Source organism: Heptranchias perlo, chromosome 1, assembly GCF_035084215.1.
Source record: "Heptranchias perlo isolate sHepPer1 chromosome 1, sHepPer1.hap1, whole genome shotgun sequence".
Taxonomy (NCBI): Eukaryota; Metazoa; Chordata; class Chondrichthyes; order Hexanchiformes; family Hexanchidae; genus Heptranchias; species Heptranchias perlo.
The window spans coordinates 82750012-82762386 of record NC_090325.1 but is presented as its reverse complement, the minus strand read 5'-3'; the positions used below and the strand labels follow the sequence as shown (position 1 = coordinate 82762386).

At 38.9% G+C, this 12375-nt stretch overlaps 1 protein-coding gene across 2 annotated transcripts in view; it reads left to right on the top strand.

Moving 5' to 3' along the window:
* Nucleotides 1-12164, top strand: part of pdgfra (platelet-derived growth factor receptor, alpha polypeptide) — a 47412-nt gene extending 35248 nt beyond the window's left edge. For both annotated transcript variants that reach the window (XM_067987405.1, XM_067987416.1), the window contains exons 14-23: nt 616-726; nt 964-1117; nt 2280-2446; nt 3543-3661; nt 3800-3922; nt 4300-4411; nt 5581-5680; nt 5802-5907; nt 6696-6934; nt 8989-12164. In XM_067987405.1, coding sequence (XP_067843506.1) covers nt 616-726; nt 964-1117; nt 2280-2446; nt 3543-3661; nt 3800-3922; nt 4300-4411; nt 5581-5680; nt 5802-5907; nt 6696-6934; nt 8989-9136 — 1379 coding nt within the window. In that variant the 3' untranslated portion in view covers nt 9137-12164. The remainder of the gene's footprint in view (nt 1-615; nt 727-963; nt 1118-2279; nt 2447-3542; nt 3662-3799; nt 3923-4299; nt 4412-5580; nt 5681-5801; nt 5908-6695; nt 6935-8988) is intronic.
* Nucleotides 12165-12375: the final 211 nt, after the last annotated feature.

The window sequence follows — 12375 nt, the reverse complement described above, 5'->3', positions numbered from 1 at the left end:
CTACAAGGCACAAGTCAGGAGTGTGATGGAATACTCTCCACTTGCCTGGATGAGTGCAGCTCCAACAACACTCAAGAAGCTCGACACCATCCAAGATAAAGCAGCCCGTTTGATTGGCACCCCATCCACCACCCTAAACATTCACTCCCTTCACCACCGGCGCACTGTGGCTGCAGTGTGCACCATCCACAGGATGCACTGCAGCAACTCGCCAAGGCTTCTTCGACAGCACCTCCCAAACCCGCGACCTCTACCACCTAGAAGGACAAGGGCAGCAGGCGCATGGGAACAACACCACCTGCACGTTCCCCTCCAAGTCACACACCATCCCGACTTGGAAATATATCGCCGTTCCTTCATTGTCGCTGGGTCAAAATCCTGGAACTCCCTTCCTAACAGCACTGTGGGAGAACCGTCACCACACGGACTGCAGCGGTTCAAGAAGGCGGCTCACCACCACCTTCTCGAGGGCAATTAGGGATGGGCAATAAATGCCGGCCTTGCCAGCGACGCCCACATCCCGTGAACGAATAAAAAAAAAAAAAATTTTGAATTTTGTCATTAACAATTAAGTGTTTCAATTATAATTTACATCTATGTTTATTTTTTTCACAGCTACAGCTCGGTCCAGTGAGAAGCAGGCCCTGATGTCGGAGCTGAAGATAATGACCCATCTTGGCCCACATTTAAATATTGTCAACCTGCTAGGGGCTTGTACCAAAGCTGGTGAGTTTTGTTTTTCATATTATTTCCCCTATTTTTTCCCCTTTTCCAATCTATTGTAGTCTGAATTCAGTATAGATCCATCTTTAGAATAACAATTGTAAACATTTCCAGGGTATGGAGTTGAGATTCAAATTTACCTCTCCAACCAATCCATACATGTACCATTCAACACAAGATTGAGGAAAATGAGCTTTATTCTGAAATACACTGTACTAATTTTATGTTTCTATCCAATAGGTCCCATCTATATTATTACTGAATACTGTTTCTATGGAGACCTGGTAAACTACCTGCATAAGAACAGGGACAGCTTTATAAATCGATACTCTGAGAAAAGCAAAAAGGAAGTGGATATTTTTGGTATAAACCCTGCTGATGAAAGCACAAGAAGGTGAGTTAAATGGCTAAATAGGAATGCAGCCTCTTATAATTTACTTTATAACTAGATCATAAGATCAATCAAATGAATTTATCATCTTAACTAAGTACTCTCTTTAAAAGAACCATGAAAGCACTTGATCCCTTTGCATGCATTAAAAGAGCAATGTGGGAGACTTAGTGGAATCTCTTCATAAAAGTGTTGCTTTCATTATATCCGGTCTGGTTTTTTTGAAAATATTAAATTAAAAGCATAAAAAATAAAATATTGGTCAATTTATCATTTCCATTTAACTGCTGTTAAATTCAAGTTAATTAGAATATATTAGAATGCAGAAAAAAATCAGTAATCTTTTTCAAGTCCAATATCCAACTTCATAAGATTTAAATAGCAGCTTGGCTCAATTGGTAGCACACCCACTTCTGAATCAAAAGGTTATGGATTCGGACACCATTCGAGGACTTGAGCATATAATCTCGGTTGAGACTCTATGGTAGTTCTGAAGGAGTGCTGTGCTGTCAGATGTGCTATTATTTGAGTAAAGCGTTAACTAAGGCCCATCTGTTGGTTCAGATGGACGTTTCCAATACCATAGCATTATTCAGAGAAGAGCGGGAAGTTCTCCGGGTGTCATGGCTAACATTCCCCCTCAACCAACACAATCAAAAGCAAATTAAACTGGTCATTCATCCCATTGCTGTTTGTGGGATCTTGCTGTTCACAAAATGGCTGCTGTATTTACCTACACAATAGTAGTCACCGCACTTCAAAGTATTTCATATGTGAAATGTTTTAAGACGTTTCTGAAAGACCTGATAAGGTGCTACACAAATGCATCTTTTTAAAATGGAATAAAGGACATAACAGACATGTAGGGGGTGTGATTGGTCTTCGGTAGTAGTGTGAAAAGTGCTCGTAGCAAATCAGCTAAAAAGAAAATCGACCACAGTACAAAAAAGCTGTCAATTTGTTATGAGTGCATTTCGTGCTACTGATGAAGACCAATTTCACCCTCATAATTTCAGCTATAAAGCAAGGACCACTATCCAACGAGATGGAGGAAAAGACCTCGCAGTGACTCTTAAAGATGACAGTGTGATTTTCAGAACAAGTCTCTGTAATTAGGAACTTTGCTTGTGTATTGAAGATTAATGCCATGTTATTGTTTCTGTAGTTATGTGATCTTGTCCTTTGAGAACAATGGGGACTACATGGACATGAAACAAGCTGAAAGCACTCAGTATGTGCCAATGTTGGAAAGGAAAGCCAGTTCCAAATACACCGACATACAACAGTGCATGTACGACCATCCACCATCGCACAAAAAGACATCCTTAACAGGTAAGAGCCTGCTTTTCTCTTGTTCTATTTTATTCAATGATACTTGAAACATGGTAGGCTTGTGGAGCACATACCACTGGAGACGAAGAGCTGAGCCCAATAAATGAAAGATTGGTAATGTCTTCTGAAGTAGAATTGATCATTCTGTAGAAACTAGCCCCCCTCAAAATCTAGTGAGGTGACATTTTGCTGCAACTGAATCTTCTGAACCGCACTTGTGTAATTGTCTTAAATTCACTACTGGCTTTTTGTTGTTTTCTTTAATATATGCAACATAATAATGTAATTTCTAAGAATTTAAAGAGGCATGGTCTGCATGCAAAACGCTTCACATTTTTTTCCATTTTGTTTACAAACACAGGATGTAATAATGTAAATCATCTTGAAATACATCATTGCATTATTTGCAAATGATGTTGTCATGATAGAAATGTCACACAGTTCATTTGGCTGTTTTCCTCCCCTCCCCCAAAAAATCTCTGGTCAACACTTTTCCATGAAACATGCCCCATTAAAAATAAATGTTGCTGTGGCTTGATATTTCTGGACTTTTTAAAATTCAGAATTTTTGTGCTAATCAAGGTGAGAGATGTTAGTGCTAGGAAATGGAACACTTTTCACTTCAGGTACCCAGTGCCAGCATCAAAAGCTTCTGTATCAGGTATAGCAAGGCTAGATGCAGAGTAAAGCTTTCCCTGCTGTGCGTCAGCCTCAACTCCAAAGGACCATCTCCTCCTACACTGTGACATTTTCCATTTCCCATATAAGACATTGTGTGGTTCCTCTGAGTGAGACTGCCAGTTAGTGCTGAATTAAATGCAGCTTCATGTTGTAAGTTCATGCCCACTAGTAACTGGATGAAATCTGCCCAAACTCATTTCATAGAGGACACTTACAGTCAGAGGAGACTGGGCAGAATTGGAACCCATCTCCAAGAAGTGGAAGTCCAGTGTCTGACACACTTCATCAACCAGTTCCCCTCTCTTGCTTTGTAAAATAAATCTCTTGCTTCAGATTGTTTATTGGCCATTATAATGTGAGCAAATGCAAGCTATTGATCACATCTTACAGGTAACATTTACCATTTATCCCGCAGAGACAACTGACACTTGGAATCCCCTTTTAGATGACAACTCAGAGGGCCTCTCTTTCATGGATTTAATCAGCTTCACCTTCCAAGTTGCACAAGGAATGGATTTCCTGGCTTCTAAAAATGTACGTGCAGATTGTTTTACAAGAAGAACTACTAAAGTAGATCCATGAATGCTCTCATTTTACTTTGGCACAGAATCTATTATGGTTTGGCTTTATAGCGTAGTAAAGTCGCAGTGTTTGTTCTTTGTTTTTACACAGTGTGTACATCGTGATCTGGCAGCTCGTAATGTCCTCCTAGCACAAGGAATGATTGTCAAGATCTGTGACTTTGGTCTGGCACGAGACATCATGCATGACTCCAACTATGTTTCTAAAGGCAGCGTGAGTATCAGCCAAGTCATCTTAGATCTGAAAATGCTTCCATGAAGAATTCTGCAATCAGAAAATAAAAATAAAATTAAACAACAATGGCTGGTCTAGCTTTAGGAATAATCAAGCATGTTCAGGCCATAGATCAGCCATTGTAAAAACTCCATTATTGTGCTATTGCAGTGACTGGAAAAGTAAATGCTGCACTGCAACAGCTGCAGTATAGATTCTTACAATTCCAATGTTGCATTTTAATCTTAGGTTCTAAACCACTGTTTACTCCCCCCCCCCTTATAAACATGGTAAAGTATCTTGTTGACAAAATCCCTTTTAAATGATTATGTATCACTTTTAAAGTCAGCTTGGATCTTTCCAATTTATATTTTCAGACTTTCCTACCAGTGAAATGGATGGCTCCTGAAAGCATATTTGACAACCTGTACACTACGTTAAGCGATGTCTGGTCTTATGGCATTCTTCTGTGGGAAATATTCTCCTTGGGTAGGTGCAGACTATGGAAATGAGGCCATATGAGATGCTAATTTCTTTATACGATTTATTTCATATAAGCAGCTGTTTGATGAAATTATATTCAATGCATCATCCATGTTTTTGGGAGTTAGGATAGGTAAATACATTAGGGTAAATTTTTGACAGGAGTGGCCTTGGTACAGAACATCGCTTACTGGGATTGCATATCGGAAATTCGGATGCTTGACTGAATTCTTGATATGCATTCCTGGCATGTAAAATGGGAGGGCTAAAACTCAAACTTACCCTCAAGTGGTTATTCTTTATAAGCGCGCCCAGACCGCGAGTGTTGACAAGATAAACACTTGGGAGTTGGGGGGGTGTTGGGGGATGGGAGGGGGAATGGCGGGGAAGGGAGATCGCAGCTGAGCCTGATCTGCTGCTCACCTTCCAACAAGAGTCAGTGGATAATGATCAGGACCAAGAATCCATGGCTGATTTCCTGCTTCCTAGCCCATGGCCACTGAGTGTAATTGTAGTGCCCCTACTGCTGGCCTGACTGAGAACAGGTAACTCAACACTGACCATGATTTGAACCTGGGACTCCTGGTCTGTATGAGTCAGTTATTACTATTTTCAGCAGCTGACCCATTCCAGGAACTGATGTTGGGGAAGCACCTTGCCTTCACTCTACATCTCCTCTCAATGAGCTGACTAATACAGCGAGGTCACTGCATGTGGAATTGAGGGCTATTACCCTACTGCACTGTGTCGGTACCATTGCCAGTGAACTGCTCACAATTCAAAAAACTTTGAAGAACTTACTTCAAGACACTTTTTGAAAGATGTTGTGATTTAATTAGAAATAGTTTTGAACTTCAGCTGTATTAAGTAGCTAGGGTGTTAGCATTCACCATGTTCAATTATGAATTTCTATTATTTACATATTAGACTTTTCTAACTTTAGTAGTTCTGTTATTTTGAATTAACAACTGGCCCCTCGATGAAACAGCAAAAGCAGCTTTACTTTAATTGGTTAAGACCAGTTTCCTGCACGATCCATGGGAACTGTTGAAAGGATTATTGTAGCCACTTTGATGCTTTTAGAATATGAATTGATGGCTTGCTGCGCCAGTGCTGTGTAAGTAAGATAAGCTCATCTCTCAGTATTTCTAACCGGGTTGTCTTGTCTGTTTTAGGTGGCACACCTTATCCAGGAATGATGGTGGACTCCAACTTTTACAACAAGATAAAGAGTGGCTACAGGATGACTAAACCAGAACATGCTTCTTCAGATATGTATGTTTTCAGCCGACATACTTCTAATTTCTAAAAAAAGAACAATTAACGTGAATAAATAATAGCCTTAAATTGTAAAGTTAAATCTTTGTGTTTCCTGTTTTAATCCTCCCCGATGTAGCTACGACTTGATGGTGAAGTGTTGGAATAGTGAGCCTGAGAAGAGGCCTTCCTTCACACGCCTGGCTGAAATTGTTGGCAGCTTGTTACCAGAGAACTACAAGAAGGTATGTCTTGTTGCTTGTTGTACAACACCAGAGTTTTAGTGAATAGCAGCTACAATGATCAGTGAGGAAAGGACCTTGGCTAAAATGAAATAGTCCTCACTAGATTACAAGATAGGTACAACTGAGGAAGGCCTTTCATCCCATCTTAGCTCATCCATCCAGAAAGATTTTAAAGTCCCTCCATTACAATATTGAACTGTTTCTTAAATAGTTTCAAGGCTTTTGCCTCCATTACGCTATGTTGATGTGAAGAACATCCTGATATCAGTCCTAATTTTGCCTTTTACTTGTTTGAACTTGTGATTCCTTGTCCTACTCTCACAGTTTCTGCATTGCAGGCAATGTTGTTTATTTGATGGCGTCATCTTTCATTTGATGCACAGAGAATAATTCAGTGATTTGTAGAGTTATAGAAAATATTTCATCCATAGGCTGACCTCATGACTACCACTCATTGGGTCATGTAGTCCATGTCACTTTTCTAATAGTTTGTACCTCAAGGATTCAGGCAATTGCTACCATTTGGACCATTCAGTTAAATGTGAAAAGGCCTGTTAATGGTAGTATTTCCTAAAAAAGTGGAATACAACCTGACAGTAATAGATGATCTGACCAGGCATTTGATAGGCATCAAGCAGGCCAAATCTAGGCACTGCTCATTGCTAGGGCCCCAGGTAGCCCTATTTGTCATTGTTGTCAATAATATTGTTGAATGATTCATGGGATGTATTGTACAAACATAAATTTTGTTTTCAAGCCCTCTAAGTCTTTTTTTCCTAACTGAACAGAGCTACAAACAGGTGAATGATGACTTTCTGCAGAGTGACCATCCTGCTGTTGCTCGCATGCGGGCGGAATCCAGTGATTCTTACATTGGAGTTACCTACACCAATGAAGATAAAAAGAAAGATCGGGAGAGTGGATTTGATGAGCAGAGGCTAAGTGCTGACAGTGGATACATCATCCCACTGCCTGACATTGACCCAGTCACAGACAGTGAACCTGGTTCATCAAGAAACCGGCACAGGTACAAGTACAGTAACAAGTACCTTGAGATGAAGCATGTTCTAGAATGTCCTAGCATGGCCGAGAAACCTCAGTCATTTCACTGTAAATTGGACAAGTCAGTCAGTTGGACCATTTTATTATCCATTACAACTGATCTTTTCATCAGTTCCTGTAACACCTCACTGGCTGGAGCAGAACTAATCTCTGCATGTTTAGGTGATATTAGGAACATCTTCAGAAGGAATCTTCCATGGTGCCAATATTTTCCAAATTGGAATAAGTGCAATAGTGGAATATATATTAGAATAGGGATGGGCAATAAATGCTGGCCTTACTAGTGTCGCCCATATCCCGAGAATAAATAAAAAACTAAATATAAAGCAAAGGGATTTAGGTGTCCATGTACACAAATCACTAAAAGCTAGTGCACAGGTACAAAAAGAAATCAAAAAGGCTGATGGGATGTTTACCTTTATCTCAAGAATGTTGAAATACAAAAGTGAGGAAGTGGTGCATCAGTTGTACAGAGCCTTAGTCAGACCCCATCTGCGATACTACGTTCAATTCTGGGCACTGAACCTCAGGAGAGATATATTGGCCTTGGAGGAGGTACAGCGCAGAGTCACTAGAATGATAGTGGGGCTTATAGTGTTAAATTACGAGGACAGGTTGAATAAATTTGGCTTGTATTCCCTTGAGATTAGAAGGTTGAGGAGTGATCTAATTGAGGTCTTTAAAATGATAAAGGATTTGATAGAGCAGATACAGAGAAATTATTTCCTCTGGTGGGGGAATCCAGAACAAGGGGGCATAAATTAAAATTAGAGCGAGACCATTTAGGAGGGAAATCAGGAAGCATTTTTTCACACAGAGGTGTGGAAATCTGAAATTCTCTCCCCAGAAGACTGGGACAATTGGAACTTTCAAGACTGAGATCGATAGATTTTTGTTAGGTAAGGGTATCAAGAGATAGGGAACAAAGGTAGGTAAATGGAGTGAAGGTACAGATCAGCCACAAATCTAATAGCATGGCGGAACAGGCTCGAGTGGCTGAATGGCCTACTCTTGTTCCTATGATGTTTACCTATAAGCAGGAGCAGGAAGGAAAATAAGGAAAACTACGAGAATGCAGAGGTGACAAGGAAGAGTCAGAGAGGTGCATCCTGTTGTCCCGTTAATAATGTCCGTTAACTCGTTGTAATGATTTTTGTTAAAGGTGAGACATTGTAGGGTGCATGAAATAATAGTTACAGGATATGTTCGTCCTCTATGGAGATATGAGAACACATCTCCAAACTAGCAGCTTTCAATAATGTAAGGCGCATTACAGAAGTGCTGCTTGTAGGTTAATTCTAGCCCTAAGTACTGGATTGCATTAATGTTTAGAAAAATATTATAACAAATGTAATTGTTTCTGTATCTGAGGGGTTTTCACACAAAAAATTGCAGGAAAACAGTCTGGAATGTACAGGAAATAATTCTAGTCACCAAATGAATGCACTGTGGGAGAACCGTCACCACACGGACTGCAGCGGTTCAAGAAGGCAGCTCACCACCACCTTCTCAAGGGCAATTAGGGATGGGCAATAAATGCTGGCCTCGCCAGCGACGCCCACATCCCGTGAACGAATAAAAAAAAAAATGGGAGGAAAGTTCATCATCTCATTCTGTTTAACTGTTCAGAGAAAGCATTTTTTAGTTTAACTCAAGAAATGTTTATGGAATATAAATATATATATTTTCTGAATTTATTAAGTTTCCCTTTTCTCCTTCCTTTAGGATGCTATGCATCATTCCCTGGTTTAGAGGGCAGGAAGCAATCTGTTTCCTGTCCTCTTCAAATGCCATTTTTTATCCGATGCTAATGATAGGTAAAAGCAGCCCAAGAAGACTTTCATTTTTTTTGTAGCACCTGGAGGATTGGGAGCTCACTATGGAGTAAGTCACGCCATACTAACCACGTCATGCCAATCTATGGCTCAGTACAGGGCACACCAGCTCATTGCACCACCTGGGTATCTGCATACATTATGTTTGTTTGCCTTTTATTTTGACACTTCTTTTCCTTTGCAGTTCCCAGACATCCGAAGAAAGTGCGATAGAGACAGGTTCTAGCAGCTCGACTTTTGTAAAGCGTGAGGATGAAACCATAGAAGACATGGAAATGATGGATGACGTAGCAATCGATCCTTCAGACCTTGTGGAAGACAGCTTCCTGTAACCAGTTTCATTTATCATGAGAAAACAAATTGCACCATATTACAGACATTACCTTCTCTATAACCACTTTTTGAGGCATCCCCAAGGAGAGAACTTCGAGGAGGGAACTTGATGGTATATCGTAAAGCAGGGTCCAACTTGGAGAGATATCCTGGGCAAACAATATGATTCCTATTGTAATACATATCATGTGCATATTTCAGTGCATTATTTTTCTATTATGGTACTCTCTATAGTGTTTTTTTAGTGTGTGAGCACACTGCCATTCCAATGGACTAAACATAAGGCCATACAAAGTTAGTTGTGTGTTTCAAAGGCCCTTTGCTACATGGAAGATGGTTCTTTTATTCTGATAACTGGCTACATTTATTACTTTACCAGACTGCTTCGTATGTACATAATGATAATCATTACTAAGAATCTATGCTGTGTACCTTATGTTGTATTCCTGTAGCAATAGAAAGACAATGACTATCACTCCCCAGATGGGTTAAAATATGTTGTTTGTCATTGTGTTCAAACCCTAATGTACATTATCACCAAACATGTGTTCTCTTCAGTGCTTACTTCCTACTTACTATGAACGATGATTTTTTTTGCAAAGCACAATTTTTGGAAGTTATTACATGTAAAGAACACACTGCATCATTGCAAGATTCTACACTTCAATGTTTTAATTGTTCGTGCAAATTCAGGAAAGCCATTGATGCATAAAACACTACAAACATGGAGTAGACCAATTGCAACCTACATTTAAAACTTGCGACTTTGGGATCCACTGTTATCATTGGACCAGTGGATTGAGCCAAACTTTAAACTGACCTGTGTTAATGCAACTGCTATAGGATTGAAGGATTTACCAAGCTTGGAAATTGATGTGGTCGACCAGCTGTACAAGACCTGGTAGGATTGTGACGAGGGCACCTCAGGAGTAATGAAGGGGATTGTTGCTGAGGAAGATTCTCTATCAAGTGAGCTGAATGGAAAAGCAAAGTGTCTCTTGTTTGAGCCTGGAGCTGATGGACAAATCTGGCAACAGAAGATCTCTTTGCTTTAATCGGAAGCCAATAGTACCAACAATGTAAGGGCCAAAAGTCCTGGAGAGGTTCTCTGTCTACAACCACATCTGCAATTTGAAGGAGGAGTCCACAACACACACCATTCCATTATGTAAATATCGTAAATTCAGTCATACCGACTGACGTATTGAAAGTCGATTGGTTTCGAGGCACTGTAACTTGTTGATTGAGGTGGTGATGTGATATTAAACTGGACTAATTTACCACCAGTAGGAGAAGTGCACTATAAACAATCCAGGGTTTAGAACTGGAGGAATGAAACATATTACAAAATATGGAATAGAAATCTTTACAGTATATCAATGATGGATTTTTTTACTGTCTGATCAAATATGAAGCCATCATGTAGTGACAGATTTATTTTTGAATAGTTTTCTTCTTGTAATGACTAATGCAATGGATAATTTGATGGTAGTATCTGGTTTAAGAACAGAATGTGTTGATTGAAGCTGATAACTAGTCTATCGTTACTTGCTTGCATTTACAAACAGCAAGTTCCAGGCACAAAAAGAATCATCGGGTTTTGTTTGTGGCCCATAAGCGAAGGCCTTTATAAACAATCCAGGATCTGGATTACGTTTTCTGATTTTCTGTATACATCAAAATGTTGAAAATTCCAGTGCTAGTCATTAGTTTGAAACATTTTGAGAAAATCTTTGTCAACTCAAATCAATTAACAAACATTGGCTACATTTAAATAACCAAATCCTAATTTGTTGATTAAATTCAAACTAATCATCAAGTTTTCCCACATGAATGACTTCATATAAGTATTGTCACTGAGATAGGCGAGAAGACTAGTAGACTCCACTTTGGGCTTCGCTGTTTAGTCATCCGGCTTATTCCTAATTTGGTGAGACACTACACATGCACATCTACTTTTGATTGAACAAAGTGCATTAAGGAGCCTCCCCAGCTTCAAAATGTATTAACCATCAATAATATTATTATTACAGAGCTTTTTATTTTTGTATTTTCATGCATTCTGACATCCGGGATATAACTGTTGTTACTGCAATTCACAACAAATCCAGTAGGTGGGGCTGATGTATTCTATCTGCTGAGGTATTAATATACTACATAATAATATACATTCCATAGCACATTATACTTCATGTATTAACAGTGGCATTATAGAATAATTACAAAGGGAAACTGGTCATAAACTACAAACCTGAACTACTTTTCCAACTGCTTTCAGTTGTCGAGGCTCATATCCTGACTTCAGTGATATCACACATCTCCTAATGCTCAGACCAATGTTAGAAATCACAAAACACTTTCCTCCATATCCAGTATTAAAAAAACAAATCAAATATGTTAAGTGAAAATTCATTTTCTAAAATGTAAGATAAAATGTAAAGAAAAAATTAAGTAATTTTGCAGGCTTTCAAAGGGAGTTTTCAGCCAATACCTTAAATGAACAAGTTAATGCAGCAGAACAAATTGATGTAGCATTGCCTAGGAAACATGAATTTATCTTTGAATGGCCTGAATGTTAAAATGTGGTTAAACTTTTATCCAATGGTCCTATTAAGTGACAAGGGACATTGGATATATATGATGATGTTATACATCATTTCTGTACATATATATGTATTTCAGTGTAGTCATCTGAGTTACTGCCATACATTTATGTCTAGCTGTATCACTGCCTATGTTTATATTTTTGACTGTGATGTACTCCACAGGCACGTTACATGTTGCACTTTTGAATGTCCAAAAAAAATTATATTTTAAAATTTAAAAAAAAAGTTAAAAGATTTCAAAGGGATAGAATTGTGAATGCTTGGCTGAACTGTATGTAGGTTAAAGTCTCGTGAACATTTTATTATGATGAAATTACACAAAGTTTTAAAGACCTTTTTTAAAAAAAAATTCTTTATGTTACATCAAATACACATTGTCTAAACTCAGAATCTCTATTTCAATAAATTCAGTTGAATTTAATCACTGGGCTTGTGCCATCTTTTCCTCAATCTTACTGTAAAATTAATATTTTACTTACCCATTTCTGATCATTGCGCCATTAGTAAGATTCCTCTGTAATAATGTCACCTCCACAATGCCTGAAATCTGTGACAGGCAACTATTGTGACTGTGCAATAATATATATAGTGGGGAGGGGGCGAAGCTTTCCTCTGTGTGCCTTGTGTAAAAA